This window comes from Ochotona curzoniae, unplaced genomic scaffold (assembly GCF_017591425.1).
Source record: "Ochotona curzoniae isolate NIBS_2020 unplaced genomic scaffold, NIBS_Ocur_1.0 contig_2404, whole genome shotgun sequence".
Lineage (NCBI taxonomy): Eukaryota > Metazoa > Chordata > Mammalia > Lagomorpha > Ochotonidae > Ochotona > Ochotona curzoniae.
In genome coordinates this window covers 7,623,958-7,638,923 of record NW_024465451.1, presented here as the reverse complement: position 1 = coordinate 7,638,923, position 14,966 = coordinate 7,623,958, and the positions used below count along the sequence as shown (strand labels likewise).

The window sequence follows — 14,966 nt, the reverse complement described above, 5'->3', positions numbered from 1 at the left end:
CAAAAAAAAAATCCCCTTCCACCAAAAAGCCTGAAATGTTGCAATAAGTTCTCTCATTTGGAATGTTGCATTCAGTTGCGTTAGAGGGAAAGAAGGTTTTTCTCAGTTGTGTATAGAATTATATCCTTCTGTCTGCCTTTGGCTCTAAGTCATTGCCTCTTAAAATAAAGCATAGAATGAAATCCATACCGCAATGGAAGGTTTCTCTCGGCTGGTCTGAGTCTACACGGGGCTCAGCAGCTAGCCTGGCCCCGCGTGTGGAACAGGCGCTTGCCTCGAGCTAGGAGCAGGTCTGACAGCCCAGGCCGCTGGCTTTCCAGGTCAGCCAGGGGTGGCAGAAAGCAGTGTTCTTTTGGCTCTGTGTTTTCACTCCCCAATGTAAAGAGATCTGAGTGGGTCACTCTCCTAGTCTCTGATTAGGTGCTTGGAGCCAGCTGAGGCAGCTGTGAGCTCCCTGCCTTTAGCTTGTGTGTTAGCGGCAGGGGTGACGAGGGGGCAGTGGTAGTGAAGGCTGTTGTTACCCGTGGCCCCGGGAGGAGAGGCGTGCTCGCCACAGGCAGCCGATTTTGCATTCCAGGAGTGTAGCCAGGGGAATTGATTTCTTTCTGACCTTCTGCACACTCCTCCCTGAAAGGCTGATGGGTGTTGGCAACCTTTGACCTTGGCTGAAATTGACAAGGCAGGAAGCATCTTCAGTTATACCGGAGGTTCAGGCCTCTGGGCCTTATTGTCCCCCTAGGAGGCTTTGAGCCAAAGCCCTTACCACGTGCCCATCCTAGGATCCCCGGGACTTGGGGCTTTCTGGGAAGGGGGCATGGGAACTAGGATCCCACAGAAGGACGTTAGAAGCGTGCGTGGTTTAAATCCTTGCTGCTTGCTGTTTAGCAAAGGGTGTGCTGCTATTGGATCCTCCCCAGGCCGGTAGCTATCCTACTCTCCACAGCTCAGGACTGTTTAGGCTGACAGCCTGTGGCACGTGATTTTAGATTGTGATTACAAGGCGACTGTCAACTCCAGTCCACTTTTGAAAACTCGAGAATGTGTTTAAAACGCTAGTGAATGGTTGTGAAGAGCAGGTGTATTCCACAGGGCAATCCCTGCTCTTCCAGCCTCCTCCTTCCTCCCCAGCCACCTCCGCCCCCTGCCATAGGCCTGACTTCTAGTCCCAGGGACCGCAGAGGAGAGAGGGCTGCTCCTGGCTAAGCGGCCAGAAGGCCTTCGTGGATAGAAGCCACGTGATCCTAGCCTCTTCTTCCGTAGCAACCTTAACTGTTCTCCGCCTGTAGATTGGTACTTCAGCGTGACTGCTAGCTCCAGTCGGACCGCGCCTTTAGAGGGTGCTGGTCAGCCCCAGTGATGGACGAGAACAGACAGGCAGTCAAGAAGCTGTGGCTGGCACCACCAAGCTGCCTTAGTGAATGTGGTGGGCAGGGACACGGGGAAGGGACGGCCCTCCAGGAGCATCAACAGGTGTGGCAACACCAGTGGTGTCCTTTGTCGAATTCCAGTCACCTTTAAAAAGAGCGCAAGGTCCCAAACCAAGGTGGGCCTTAAAGATGAGAAGGCAAGGAGAGAGGCATTCGTTTGGCCAAGTTGCTTGTCAAGGTTGAGGCAGTGGACTGATGGGGTTCACGGAGGGTGGGTGGATTTTCCTGAGACTTTGTAGAATGTTGAATGTGTCCAGAGGGACAAGTTTGCAGAACCTCATATTGGTATATTAAATAATAAAATTAAAAAAGCACTTTAGGTTATTTTATCTTTAACCCAATTGCTGCAATTTCTTTTGAATGTGTGTATATATTTATACACATACATATACATGCTTTCCACAAAGTTTTATTTTTTGCTCAGAATAAAAAGCTAAATTGAGGTGTGAAAAGAAAAGCACTTACTGCAGTGCAATATGTGTAGCTTGAAGCCACCTGGCCCGGTCCGCGGCCTGACCTCGCCCCGACGGCCGGCCATGTTTTTCCGCTCCATCAGCTGGGCGCCTCAGCTGCCCACAGGGAAGCACTGTTAGGGATTCCCAGCACCTGCTCATCTATGCAAGCCTTCCCTGTGCCCCAGGCGCTCCCTCAGGCTTGCTCAAGAACTGCTCGGGGGTCCCATTTTCTGCTGACCGTACAGACCCCTTGTCATCCCTTCTTTTGGTCCCTCAGCCATCTTCCCCATTTCACCATGACCGAATGATGCCCACAGCGAAGGAGCAGGTTGTTCCCAGGGAGGAACCTGGCACCTTCGAGACTTCTCGTTTTTGTAATCATGTCCTTTGTCCTTCACAGCAGAGATGCTCCAGCGGTCACTGGAACCACCAGAGTATTATCACTCCCTTACACCACCAGTCAGAAATATGTTGGAAGCAAAGGAAGTAGGCCTGGTGCTGGGGGAGGAGGGAGCCATGCCTGTGTCACTCCGCAGGCCACCCACACCCATGTTGGCTCTTGGAGGAACAAGGCCTCCAGCCTGCATCAGATCTCTCATTATCCAATCTTTTTTTCTCCCATGCCTGTTCATCTTCACCACTCAGAACAGAGGAGTATAACACGTCAGCGCCCCCCCACACACACACAGAAAGGGTTTCACGGTGGTAAGGCGCCTGTGGCTCTGCTGTGACCTGCACTGGAAGTGAGGAGGGGAAGCAACATCAAAGTGATGCGTGTTTCTCATTGGTCCCTCAGGTTCGTCTGTCCGCCCTGTGTTCTTGGGGAAGGGGTGAGCGGGTGCTGAGGAGAACGCTTCAGCCTGCGTCTTCGTGCCCCTCTGGTGGTGTGCCTGCTGGGCCAGACATTGGATAATGTTCTGTCGCTCAGCTCAATGCAGCTTCTACTTTTCTTATGGGAAAACTTTTCGTAAAACCTTTTCTCCCCAGCGCCCAGGGGTGTTTTTGCAATATCCATGTTATCCTTGTAGTGCTGCCAAGTCCAAGGCTTCTCTCGCCCTTCCCCTCCCTCCCTCCTCAGGCCCGAGGACTGTTGCCTGTTGCATTCGATCGTTGCTTTTGGGGAAAAGTCAAGGTTGGAGTTCAAGGTGGCTGTTTCATTCTCCTGTGAACTTCCCCCCCCTTCCCCCAGGGGCAGGGGCGGGAAGCAGGTTTTGGCCAAGCTGCTGGCTCCACCCACTCCTGGGACCCCCCATCCACCGCCCCCCCCAGCTTCCTTTGTGTGACACCCACCAATCATTGGTCGATTGTCTTGGTGACAGTTTTTTAAAATCCCAAATCATTTTATTTGGATCATGTAAAAAAGTCTTTCAGATTTATTTAGGTGTGCAACATGGGAACAACAGGCTCCACTGAGCAGATGGAAAACGTTACAGGTTCAAGTACTTCCAAAGGAAGAAACCTCCAAACCCCCAAAAACAAAGAATAAATATGAATTTGTATTTTTGAAGAATGTGAAATAATGGTGTTTGCTTAAAATTGCTCATTTTGTATAAACTTAATATTGTACTTTAAAATATCTGCTAAGAAGTGAAAATTTAACTTTTTGGAATTGAAAAAGCAATATTAAATACTAATGAAACCCTAATTAAATGCTTATTTAAATATGGCAGTATGTGTGGTGTTTCTTCTCATCTCTGCCCCTGGCTGGCACTCACCCATCCTTCCAGTCCTGCCAAACTCCACCTGCCCCCCAACCGGTCTCCCTGGTCACCAGGGTCCCAGAGAAGGGTCCGAAAGGAAAGCTCGCTCACCAGGGGGCTCTGCAGGTTTCCTTTTTAATGCAGGCTCTGCTGAAGGTGTTTCACGAGGCTAGGAGTCCCCACAGGATGAAATGGACACACAACACCACCAGGTTCCCCCACAGCAGGCCGGCCCACGCCGGCGGGCACTGCTGCTCTGCCCACGTCAGGGCCTCGGACTGGGCGTTCCTGCTCCGTCCACACGCAGCACTGCTGCCAACCAGGATGATGGGGTAAACTCAGCTACAGCAGAGCTGCCACCCCACACTGAGGGCCAGGGACCAGCCTTTGCCAGTGCAGACCAGCCCCTCTACCGGAGGGAGTCAAGAGGTCCTGCCGGCAGCCCCGCGAAGGGAGGGTAGTCGGGGTGCCCGGCTTGGGGATGGTCAGGGCTCCGCGGCTCCATCACCAGCATCCTTCGGAAGGCCACCTTTGGCGGACAGAGCTGGCTGGGAGGGCGCTCCGGGTTTGGCTGACGCGTTCTGGTTGGAACAGAAAAGGGAAGAAAAAAAAAAAAAAGTGAGCCTGGCAGGAAAGGCCTGGCGTCAGGCCCCACTAGGATATGGCCACTTGGAGATTGGGTTAGCACTGAACTTTTGCAGGACCTCTCGCCCAGGTCAGTGGAGGCTTAGAGTAAAGTGAGGAGCCGCTGCTCCGTCCTCCGGGCACCCTCCCACCCGCACCCCCAGGCCCAGCCCGGGGTGGGCACTGACCCCGCCAGCAGGCGGCTCCGGGCGCCGGCGGCCCAGCTGCCGCAGCATCTCCTCGCAGGCGGCGATGGTGTCCAGGAGCTGCCGCTGCCTCTGCTCCACGGCGTCCAGCAGCTGCTGGGCACGCTCATCCCGGGGCGGCTGCGGGGGTGGCCTCCCGCCGAGCCCCAGCCCCGCCTTCCCGCGCTCCACGCCGGCAGCCTCCCTGGCCAGGAGAGAGTGGACACAAGGCGGTCAGGGCCAGGGCTGGCGCGGCCGCTCCGAGTCCCTCTCCCCCTCCCCCCGCACCGCCGCCCCGACGTGCCCCCTCTCACCCCCGTGACCAGTCTGAGCCCGGGCCCCATTCCATCTCCGCCTGCGCGACCCGACCACCGCCCCCCTTTCGGCCGTCCCCCCGCCCCCCTGCCCGAGCGCTGCGCCAGGGCTCGGCCAAGCTGCGCGCCCCGCCCCGTCCCCACCGGTCTCCTTCAAGCCTCCTGGGGGTCGCGGTCCCTTTAAGCCGCCCGGCGCGAAGGTGGGGCTGCGCCTCCCCGAGCGGAAGCGAGCTGGTGGCGTCACGTCCTCCCGGAAGCGGGTCGGGGCGGATGTGTCTGGCGCGTCGGGGTTCGGGGCTGAGGGCGACGCTGGCTGCCGTCGTGGGGCTGAGCGAGGGCGCGGCGGGCTCGGCCCGTGGCGGCCGCCTCCTCCGGCCGGCGGCTCCGGAGGCCCGGCTGCTGCGGCTCCCGGGCGGCGGCGGGGCCGAGCGCGCCGGCTGGGGCGCAGCGCTGCGGGCCGCCGTGGCCGAGCTGCGCGCCGGCGCCGTGGTGGCCGTCCCCACTGACACGCTGTACGGCCTGGCCTGCTCGGCCAGCTGCTCGGCGGCGCTGGACGCCGTGTACCGCCTCAAGGGCCGCAGCGAGACCAAGCCTCTGGCCGTGTGCCTGGGCCGCGTGGCCGACGTCTACAGGTGAGGCGGCCCCGCGGGAGGGGCTTCCGGTGGCCGGCGTGGGCGCCTGGGGCGCGGGCCGCGGCGGGAGGGGCTTGTCCACGCTTCCCGGGAATCCGGAACTGGACGGACGGGGAGGGCATGCCGGGAGGACCGTCCTGGATCAGGGAGGCTCTGCAGAGAGGACCTGCATGTCAGGGGAGGTTCTGCACGGGAGGCCCACGGGGGTCGGGGGAGGACTTGCATGTCAAGAGGGCTTGCGGGGGAGGACCTGCCGGGTCAGGGAGGGCCTGCGGAGGAGGCCCGCGGGGGTCGGGGGAGCACCTGCATGTCAGGGGAGGGCCTGCGGAGGACCTGCCTGGTCAGGGAGGACCTGCACGGGAGGCCCATTGCAGTCGGGGAAGGGCTTGCCGGGGAGGCCCGCTGGAGTCGGGGGAAGGCCTGCCAGGAGGATTTGCATGGGAGGCCAGCGGGGGTCAGAGGAGGACCTGCCGGGGTTAGGGAAGGACCTGCACTCCTGGCCTTCGGGGAGTCCGGGTAGGGCCTGCTGGGGTCAGTGGAGGGCCTGTGGGGGAGGATCTGCACGAGAGGCCCGTGGGGGTCGGGGGAGGGTGGGCCAGGAGGATCTGCAGGGAAGGACCTGCACAGGAGCTCTGCAGGAGAGGATCTGCTGGGGTCAGGGGAGTGTCTGCACGGGAGGTCCGCTGGAGTCGCGAGAGGACCTGTCAGGAGGCCCTGAGGCTCTGGGGAGGGCCTGCAGGGGCCACAGGGGAAGGCCTGTGGGGGTTGGAGGAGGATCTGCACAGAAGGCCGGTGGGGATCAAGGGAGAACCTGCTGGGATCCGGGCAGGGCGTGCGGGGCATCACAGCAGGCGGGACATACAGACAGGTGCATCCTCCCATCTTCTCCCTGGTTCACAGGTACTGTCACGTGCGGGTCCCTGAGCAGCTCCTGCAAGACCTCTTGCCAGGACCGGTCACGTTGGTGATGGAACGCACTGAAGAGCTCAACAGGGACCTGAACCCCTTCACTCCCGTGAGTTGGGCTTCCTCTCTGACCTTCAGGAGGGTGGGTCAGAGCAGCCGCCTTGCTTACCCGCTCCATCCTTGCTAATGTCCCTTTTATGCTCGGCCTGGCAGCTGGTGGGCATCCGGATTCCCAACCATGCTTTCATGCAAGACCTGGCCCAGACATTCGGGGGCCCTCTTGCTCTCACCAGCGCCAATCTGAGCTCGCAGGCCAGTTCTCTGAGGGTCGAGGTAAGAGTCACCGGGGCCTGGATCCGCCACTGCCCAGGTGGGGGCTCCTGGTGGCCAGGGTAGGGGTGGGGGTCGCCCTGTAGGTACGGCAGTGGGAAGGCTGGCTGGTGGGGGAGGGGAGAGCAGAGAGGATCCAGATTAATGACTGGGAATCAGAGCGATCGGGAGGAGAGCTGGTGTTTTCCTCTGCAGCCCTGGGAAAGACTGAGCAGTAAGGGAAACCATTGTTTGCCCATTTTTGTGGGGGAAGCTACTTGTTGGAAATTGGGAGTCAATCTACCCAGAAACAGAATAATAAAAAGGTTTTATAGGGACCTCATGGAGTGGCTTCTTATCTCTGCCACAAGGCCAAAGAAAGGATGCCCCAGTCCTGTCTTGGCTTTTGGAATGAAGGAGGACACAGAAATGTCGCTCCTGTTTGCTGAACGTACGTGCAGACCCTGTTGGAGGCTCAGCGTCCCTGCAGCTCCACAGGCTCGGGAGCTTCCATGGGTGGCGGAGGCTGGGCCCAAGGAAGGGTCCCGGATGCTTACCTGGCCAGCAGTCAGCTGACCTGAAAGTCCCCCCCATGCCTGGGGGCAGGGCTGCGGGAGCTCAGCTCCTGATCCCTGGTCCCATCTGCCTTCCCACACACAAGGCCTGAGTGCTGGTGTGGGTAGCTGCAGGGTCCACCCTGCTCTCCTGCCTACCCAGACCCAGGCCAGGGTACTCCTGCACTCCAGCCCCTTGTTCTGCCCACCTGGCAAAGGTACCTTGAATGTGGGCACAGGGATAACAGCCCAGAGTCCAGGGTTATAGCCCCCATCTGTGGTTGCCAACCAGAATTTTGCTTAACAGTGATTTTACTTACACATCCCAAACAACAAAGAGTGTGTAATCACCTTGAAATCTGGCCGCGTGTTCTGGGATTCTGATTCAGGAGGGCTGTAAGCCGCTTGGGGTGATGGTGTGAAAGCTGGGACTCTGGCTAACATACCCCCCACCCCAGTCTGCACTGTGACGTCATGGCAAGTGCCAAGGACAGTGTCCATATCCTTCCTCTCTTCTCAGGAATTCCAAGACCTCTGGCCTCATTTGTCCCTGGTCATTGATGGGGGACAAATTGGAGAAGGCCAGAGTGCTGAGTGTCGCCTTGGCTCAACCGTGGTTGACTTGTCTGAGCCTGGAAAGTTTGGTATCATTCGCCCAGGCTGGTAAGTCTCTCTTCTAGGATGGCGGTGGAATTTGAACCAGGCTGGGGAGATGGAAAGTGAAGGCTGTCACTCCTGCCTTTCCTTGAGGGGTATGGCGGTTTGGAGGGATACTAGATGGGGTAGCACTCCTGCGGCAAGTGTCTGCTGGCATTTCTGGGATTCAGGATTCCTCAAAGGTTTGGTAAGCATTGTATAGTGAGCCCATTGAGTTCATAGAGTCCCTGGTCCCCAAGCTGTACAAGGCAGCCTGTGACCGTGCTGTCCTCTGCCCCCAGCGCCCTGGAGAGCACCACAGCCATCCTCCAGCAGTACGGGCTGCTCCCTGCACACGGACCATGCTTGTGAGGCTCCCGAGGGTGAACCCAGGACTGGTACTGGATACTGTGTGTCCACTGGCCATCGGTAAGGCCTCGTTCAGAGGCTGCTAGAACTGGGCCGCTGGCCTGATGTCCAGGCGGCGTGTCTTAGCACACTGCACAGGATGCTGCTGTTCTATTTATTATCTCTACTCTGCTCAGACCTGAGCAATTTCCTCCCTCCCCTAAGTGTCAGTGAGTTAATTATATACATCATACTTCTAAATCCAGTCATTGTGGCAACCTTTTACTTTATTCCTGTCTACACCAAGCATTGGACATACTGTTGTTGGGTATTTGAACTTTGTCTTTAATATTAAAAAAAATGCTATTAAGTCTATTTGTAAACTGTTTATTTTTGTTCATTTGAATGACTTCACTAGGGTATGGTTACTATGTGAAAGCTTTTATGGCTCTTGATGTTGACTGGCTTCACAAACAGTGCCCTGTCTCCCGCCTGCCCCACACAGTGGGAGCATGCAGGCACATCCCATGTGCACCGCAGGCCAGCGTCCTGCTGTCCCTGCCAGGATGACCCAGCCGAGCCCCAAGCCAGGCGGGCAGGCCTGCCCCTCTGGTCAGTGTGGTTGGGGTGGGGTGTCCTTGCAGTCTTCCCCTTCGCTCTAGCACCTAGTCCCAAGAGCTGTAGTTTAGTCTCGAGTCCTTGAGCCTAGTCCAAGGGTTTCCAGTGCACCATTTCAGGTCTGTCCCATGGGTGTTGTTGAGCTGTTCCAGGTGTCTGCTTTAATGAGGACTCCTAAATTAGCACATTGATTTGTTTATAAACACTTGTTTGTTAACTATGCTTTTTAGCAATTCTATATAAATGAATACCTTCTTAAACAATCCTAGTTTGATTGTGTCCTAAGCTATGGACTGGCCCACCTGTCCATGTGTCACAGAATCTGAATGGTTAGAAATCATGAGGTCTTGAGAACAAAAGGAATGTTTACTGGAGAAAATCATGTCATGTTTGATTCATACAAATCGCAGTAGCACTGAAAATGGCTCTGGTGAGTGGGCCGCCTTCGGGTCAGGTGGCTGCAGGAAGGGGCGCCTGCGTGTTCCCTACAGCCGAGTGGTCGTCTGGGAGAAGTTGGCTCTGGAGCGCAGAGGTATTTTCTTGGAGGAGAAAGAACTGAACCCCAGCACTGGGTAAAGCTGCAAAAACAAACCAAACCAAAAAGTCCTGTGCCCACGCACTAGCTACAAGGCCACACCATGTACGGAAAGCTGGATCCTGTAAGCTTCAGGACAGGAACCATCCCTTGGTCAAGTTTCCCCAGCACCTAGCACATAGTGAGGTGCTCAGCAGTGCCCAAAGAATGAATGTGCAGGATTCTGTCTGTCCAGGGGGTCGCATTCTGGAACCTCCTGGGAAAAGCTGTACCCTGGAAATGCCCCTTGGGAAAGTCTCAGGTTCCCTAATTAGACGAAGAGGGAAGGGAGGATACGTGCTGGCAGAAGGGGCAGGGCGTGTGCCAGCCTGGCACCCATAGGTTTCCAAGAGCCCTGTCTAATAGGCTCCCCAACACCCAGCTTCAGCCGGCCGTGGAGTTCAGAGCTGAGGGGTGACAGGCCGGGGCCCTGAGGGCAGTCACCTGCAGCCTCTGGAACACTGCCTTCTCTCCAGCTCCCCTCACTGCACAGCACCACCTGCCTGAGGAGCAGGCTCTGTTGTACAGGGGCCCAGGCTCAAGCGCCTGCCCAGAAGCACCCAGCTGTGGACGTGGAGACCCTGGAGCACCTCCAAGTTCAGCTGCGCCCCACGTGGCAACACCCTCCATGAAGGGCAGTCAGCACCTTGTGCCTGGGTCCTCACATCAGCCACTGCTCCTTCTCCTTGACAAAGTGCTCTGCCCAGCGACGGGTCAGCTCCAGGTAGAGGCCAGGTTGGTGAGGCAGGTAGTCCAAGTACAGGCGAGTGGGCGTCTTCTTGGGAATGGCCTTCTCAATCTGGGTGCCTTCGTGCCACTCATTGAAGGAGGTGATGGAGACGATCTCCGGCCGGACTGTCAGGGCTGCCTGCAGGGCCGTCTCGTAGTACTTGCCGTTGACCCTGTTGCGGGTATTGTGGTTGTTCCAGGGCCGGATGCTGGTATCTATGTAGCCAGGCCCCACACTGGGGATGAACATGAGGTTGTTTGCATCACAGAAGTTCTTCACAGCCTTCCAGTTCTGATGGGAGGAGCCAAAGGAGAAACCATTGGAGGCAAAGTAGGTGTACATGCCGTCGAATCCCGCGGCGAGGATGTCATGGGTGTGGCCCTCCTCCACCAGCAGCGCGATGAAGACTGCATCATAGCGTGTGTTGCGGATTGAGTGGGGCCCGTGTGGCGTCAGGAGGTGGGCCCAGGCTTCTGGGGACGTCAGGTAGGAATCGTAGATGTAGAAGAGTGGGAGGCTCTTGCCCATGCTGTTCTTATAGCGGTAAAATGCACCATGGGAGCCATACCTGAGGAGCAGGAGAGGTGAGTGGCAGGGGGCATCGCCCCTTTGCCACCAGGCCAGTCCCCACGACCGCAGTCCTCCCGCCTCCAGGCACCCCAAGTCCCCTCATTGCAGCCCTGTTAGGCTACGTGTCCCTTTCCAAACCTGTCAGGCCACCACCGTCTTTGATCTGGGCCGCCCTAGCAGCCACTTAACAGGTCTGGAGGCTTCCTAGTCCCTTTCTTTTCTTTCTTTCCTTTCTTTTTTACATAGGGAACACTTCATGAATTTGCGAGTCATCTTTGCGCAGGGGCTGTGCTAATCTCTGTCTCATTCCAATTTTAGTCTGTGCTGCTGAAGCGAGCATAGTCCCTCTCTTTCAATTGCATGTGAGAGGCGTAGGGAGCCCTCATCCCCTGGTTCACTCCTCACATGCCTACAACCACCAGGGCAGGGTTGGGCCAGACACGAGCTGGACATTCAGTCCAGGTCTCCCATGTGGGTAGCAGGAAGCCACTTCATGAGCCGTCATCCTGCCTTCCAGGATCTGCGTTAGCAGGCAGCTGGCATCCAGAGCTGGGACTGAGAACGAAATCGGGGTGTCTGAGGTAGGGTGCAGGTGTCCTAACTCCAAACACTCCCACTCTCTTAAAAACATGAAGATGTGGTTGCTCCTCACCTGTACAGGTCCCATGCACTTCACCTGGCTCCAGCTACCTCCATTCCTGCTGTTACCTGCCTCCGCTCCCCATCTGGCCCTGCTGGTCATGCCAGTCTTGTTCCATGTGGACTTGGCGTCTGCCAGGCATCGTCTCCCTACCCCCAGATCTGCACAGAGCAGACTTCACTAAGGAGTAAGCCCACACGAGACTCCACTAGCCATTTCCCATCCTAAAGTAGTTGGAGCATACTGCAACCCAAGACCCTACTTTGTTTTCTCCCATAATGTAGATCACTGTTTCTCCTATTTTACCATCAACTCCACTGCATCCCCAAAACACCCTAGAATGTAAATGAAATCAGAAACTAGTTCTACGCATGACTGTGTAGTCTTATTAGCACAGTGGACACACATATGGACACTTGGTAGGCGTTTAATGAATGATGTATGAAAGCGCTGTACCTATTACTTTCACATACATTAATTCACAAAATTCTCAAGAACTCTTACGGGGCATGCCACTTGGCAGAGTAGAGGCTGCAGAGCAGGAGCTGACCTTACGTGACGCAAGCCCAGTACTCCTGTACTCCTGGACTGTTAAGTGGCTGCTGAGATCAGAGGTACATGGGTGGTCTGTCTCTTGACCTGTCCCTCCAGACCTTCCATCCATAGCCTATTTGGGCCCCAGCCAAATCCCAGCCCCCACAGCAGCCTTACGTGTCAATGATGTACTTGATGTTGTCATGCACAGTGATGTCATCCCGGCCTTTGTAGGGTTGGATATGGAAGGCCACCTGCCACAAAGAGAGAGGTCAGCGGTGTCTCTCGTGGGGCCCCAGGCTCCTGCTGCAAGCTTGGCCTGGAGGAGCCGCTGAGTTCTGGAGGAGGACTGGCCATTTTGGGCAGCCATTGCCCCTCAGGTGCAAAACAAAGGGGGGCTGAGAGGTTGGGTCGTGTCCCCCCGCAGGGCATTTGGGGAGGATGCCGCAGGACTGCTGACAGTTTTCAACCATTGGGTCAGCACCAAGTGACTGGCACTGGCTGCCCAACTGCACTCAGGCCGGGTCAGTGGGAAATGTGTTAGAAGTGTCACTGATGGAGTCAGGCCTGGGGAGTGTGACTTCTCCGTCATCTACACAGAACATGAGTGACCTGAATGGTACGGGGGTGGGGGAGGTGGACCGTAAGGGCGTGCTCAGCTCTGCCCTCCCCTGGAACATGAGCCTGCCTGCTCATGGCCAGAGCTGCCTCCACCGCGCGCTCCTCAAGGACTGCAGCATGTCTGCATACCTCCCCCTGTGGAGCCAAGCCAAGTTCAGGTGGCCCTTGACCCAGGAGCAGAATCTGCACTCTAACCTTGCTGTTCAGTACAAGTGGCACTTAGTCTCTACATTTGTCCACTATTGAGTTCTCTCGCAACTGAAGAGAGTAAGTGGCATGGGCACTAAGACCACTCTGGCTACATACTCTGATTGGCCATCCTTGGGTACCTGCCAGGAACTTCCCAGAGTCTTTTAGCAGAGGCGGAGAAATCTCCAGTTGACCTCGTCCTGCAGACTCACCTGGATGTTGTACTGATGGGCGGTGTCGAGAATGGCAGGCACCAGGTCATCCGAGGGCTCCCCATTATCATCAGCCATGCCAGGTGGGTACCAGGACAGGACCAGTACGCCTGAGAAACAACACAGAGGCCCCTTCAGAGATACAGATCCCTCCCTCCAGAGATGTCTTTCCTCATAAACCGTGGCCTGCTGCACACCGGTTTCAGAAGGCCTTTTAGCGAGGCTCCTTCCTGACGGACCCCCTGTTTGCAGACAGGATCCTGGAGCTGTCCACGCCGGCGGTGCTGAAGCACTGCAGCCGCGGGGGGACCCGGCCGAGACAAGCAGCAGGGGCGTCCTGGGAGCCTCGCGCCACCTCTGAAGAACAGGATGGACACCCCCGAGGCCTAGGCAGAGGTCAGGTCATCCAGAGTGGCTCCGTGCACTCCTCAAGCACTGGCGTAGTCAGGTGCATCTTTGCACACTTCCTGCCCTGTCTTCCCCTTCCTCACAAACCTCTCCAGGTATCTGAAGACAGACAGGAAGATCCACAGGAACTCCGTGAACTGCCCGCGCACTCCACTCTCCACCGGGCCCTTGCCCCGCCACCGCAGCGTCCATTATACAACTTTGAGGCTAACTTCCTTTGTACACTCAGCAAACGCGGGGGGGAGGGTGTCTGAGCCTGTGGTGCAAGCCCCCCCCCCCCCAGGCCCTGTCCCTCTGCCCGCTCCCCGCCGTGGTCCACATACTGGAAGCCTGCTCCCTCCTCACCCGCACACCGGAGGCCGCAGAATTGAGTGTGTGAGGAGGCCAGAAAGCAGGAGTTGGGGGGAACGCTGCCTCCCGGTGGGCCCAGGATAGGAGCGGGAAGGATGGGTTGACAAAGCCAGCGGGCGGGCGGGGGCGCTCACCGATGGCAGCCTCCTGGAGCTGGGTCATATGTTCCCGCAGCACGTCGGGGTCCCGCGAGCTGTAGGGCCCCAGCTCCGGGTAGAAGCTGGAGCCCAGGTCATCCGGGGGGCTGTGGCGGCCGCGCGGGTAGCTGGCCGAGATCTTGGGGTCCCAGTGCGGCACCATGACGTGGTCCCAATGGATGTAGCGGCCCTCGCGCCGCGGGCTCCCGTACCACGAGTAGTAGAAGGCGTGCAGGTCCGAGTACACGCGCAGACTCCGCCCGGGGGCGGGCTCGGCCTCCGCAGGCGCCGGCCCCGGGGGGCTGCCCGGCTCCGCGGTGCGGGGCGGCGGCGGTGGAGGCGGCGGCGCGGCCGGTGCGGCAGGGGCCCGGGCAGCGGGCGCCGGGGCCCCCTCCGGCCTTCGCTCAAAGGGCACCAGCTCCAGGCCCGGGCCGAGCACCGGGAGTCCATCCGGAGCCTTGAGCGTGCGCAGGCCCATGAGAGTGCCGAAGGCGAAAAGCAGCACCAGGAACAGCGCGATGCAGGCGCGGCGCCGCCGCCGGGCCATGGCCGCGCCGCGCTCCCCGGGACGGGCGCCGCTACCTCCCCGCCAGCCGCGCCATGGCCGCCCGCCCGGCTCGGCGCGCCGCGTCGCCCGCGCGCGTACCAGGGAGACGGCGACGCCGAGCGTGGCGTGGGCGGCTCCCGGGCTCTCCCCCGCAGTGCGGGCGGGCCCCGCACACACAGAATGCAGGCGGCGCAGACCAAGTGGTCGCGAGCCGAAGGGGGAGACGGGCCGCGCAGCCCCAAGGGAGGGCTGAGGCCTAAGTCGTGTTGCCTCGGCCACCCGGGAGCCGTGGGGATGCGGAGGGGCTCGGGTCTTCCAGAGCCGGCCAAGGAGCGCGGTGTGCGGGGTGACCGCCTAGCCTCCTCTCCTCAGCTGCCGCCTCTGCTGAGCGCTCCTGCTGGCCTCCGCACCCCACACCCGCCGGGCAGCCTCTGCAGCCCAGGGCCGGGACGAGGGAGTGGGGCAGGCTTGGGCCAGGGTCCCTGTGCTCAGGCCTCACCCTCAAGCTCCGGTGTGATTCCTACAGCTAAATGTGTCCCTCCACACGGATCAAGTTCTTCATCTGAGTTGCTTCATTATTTCACTCCTTCGAAAATAGTTTTACCTCTGCCTCCTTTGTGGGGTCCACGAGGAGCCCTGCTTGGTCTCGGGCATTCTTCCAACTGCGGGGTCTTGAAGGGCGTGGTGCCCCGCTAGGTATGCAGTTCTTATTTCCCAAGTGCAGGGGAGCTATGAGGAGGGGCCT

The 14,966-nt window shown here is 58.4% G+C and overlaps 3 protein-coding genes and 1 pseudogene across 5 annotated transcripts; 1 reads left to right on the top strand and 3 right to left on the bottom strand.

The window, feature by feature from the left end:
* Window positions 1-3,201: 3,201 nt before the first annotated feature.
* On the bottom strand, window positions 3,202-4,931 carry CUNH1orf122 (chromosome unknown C1orf122 homolog). Of its 2 annotated transcripts, none has more exons than XM_040974244.1 (3): window positions 4,850-4,931; window positions 4,395-4,596; window positions 3,202-4,163 (listed from the first exon to the last, which is right to left on the bottom strand). In XM_040974244.1, exons 2-3 carry the CDS (start codon window positions 4,440-4,442, stop codon window positions 4,068-4,070), a joined length of 144 nt encoding a protein of 47 aa, XP_040830178.1. In that variant the 5' UTR covers window positions 4,443-4,596; window positions 4,850-4,931; the 3' UTR covers window positions 3,202-4,067. The 2 variants fall into 2 exon arrangements, with proteins under 2 accessions (XP_040830178.1, XP_040830177.1); XM_040974243.1 differs by lacking the exon at window positions 4,850-4,931 and adding an exon at window positions 4,706-4,754.
* A 44-nt stretch (window positions 4,932-4,975) lies between these two features.
* YRDC (yrdC N6-threonylcarbamoyltransferase domain containing) lies at window positions 4,976-8,460 on the top strand. Its single transcript, XM_040974238.1, has 5 exons — window positions 4,976-5,337; window positions 6,238-6,352; window positions 6,457-6,576; window positions 7,627-7,769; window positions 8,045-8,460. Exons 1-5 carry the CDS (start codon window positions 4,976-4,978, stop codon window positions 8,112-8,114), a joined length of 810 nt encoding a protein of 269 aa, XP_040830172.1. The 3' UTR covers window positions 8,115-8,460.
* A 1,481-nt stretch (window positions 8,461-9,941) lies between these two features.
* On the bottom strand, window positions 9,942-14,451 carry MANEAL (mannosidase endo-alpha like). 2 transcript variants are annotated; one of them, XM_040974236.1, is made up of 4 exons: window positions 13,672-14,451; window positions 12,779-12,888; window positions 11,934-12,010; window positions 9,942-10,580 (listed from the first exon to the last, which is right to left on the bottom strand). In XM_040974236.1, exons 1-4 carry the CDS (start codon window positions 14,219-14,221, stop codon window positions 9,944-9,946), a joined length of 1,374 nt encoding a protein of 457 aa, XP_040830170.1. In that variant the 5' UTR covers window positions 14,222-14,451; the 3' UTR covers window positions 9,942-9,943. The 2 variants fall into 2 exon arrangements, with proteins under 2 accessions (XP_040830170.1, XP_040830171.1); XM_040974237.1 differs by lacking the exons at window positions 11,934-12,010; window positions 13,672-14,451 and having other exon boundaries at window positions 9,944-10,580; window positions 12,779-12,849.
* On the bottom strand, window positions 10,821-10,920 carry LOC121152426 (annotated as a pseudogene).
* Window positions 14,452-14,966: the final 515 nt, after the last annotated feature.

Coding starts and splice junctions, on each gene's coding strand:
- CUNH1orf122 (XM_040974243.1), bottom strand. CDS start 4,740: ATGGAATGGGGCCCGGGCTCAGACTGGTCACGGGG. Junction 4,597..4,705: donor GGCTCAGACTGGTCACGGGG/GTGAGAGGGGGC, acceptor TCTCCTGGCCAG/GGAGGCTGCCGGCGTGGAGC. Junction 4,164..4,394: donor CGGAGCCGCCTGCTGGCGGG/GTCAGTGCCCAC, acceptor TGTTCCAACCAG/AACGCGTCAGCCAAACCCGG.
- YRDC (XM_040974238.1), top strand. CDS start 4,976: ATGTGTCTGGCGCGTCGGGGTTCGGGGCTGAGGGCGACGCTGGCTGCC. Junction 5,338..6,237: donor CGCGTGGCCGACGTCTACAG/GTGAGGCGGCCC, acceptor CCTGGTTCACAG/GTACTGTCACGTGCGGGTCC. Junction 7,770..8,044: donor GGTATCATTCGCCCAGGCTG/GTAAGTCTCTCT, acceptor CTCTGCCCCCAG/CGCCCTGGAGAGCACCACAG.
- MANEAL (XM_040974236.1), bottom strand. CDS start 14,221: ATGGCCCGGCGGCGGCGCCGCGCCTGCATCGCGCTGTTCCTGGTGCTG. Junction 12,889..13,671: donor GCTCCAGGAGGCTGCCATCG/GTGAGCGCCCCC, acceptor GTTGTTTCTCAG/GCGTACTGGTCCTGTCCTGG. Junction 12,011..12,778: donor CCCATCAGTACAACATCCAG/GTGAGTCTGCAG, acceptor TCTTTGTGGCAG/GTGGCCTTCCATATCCAACC.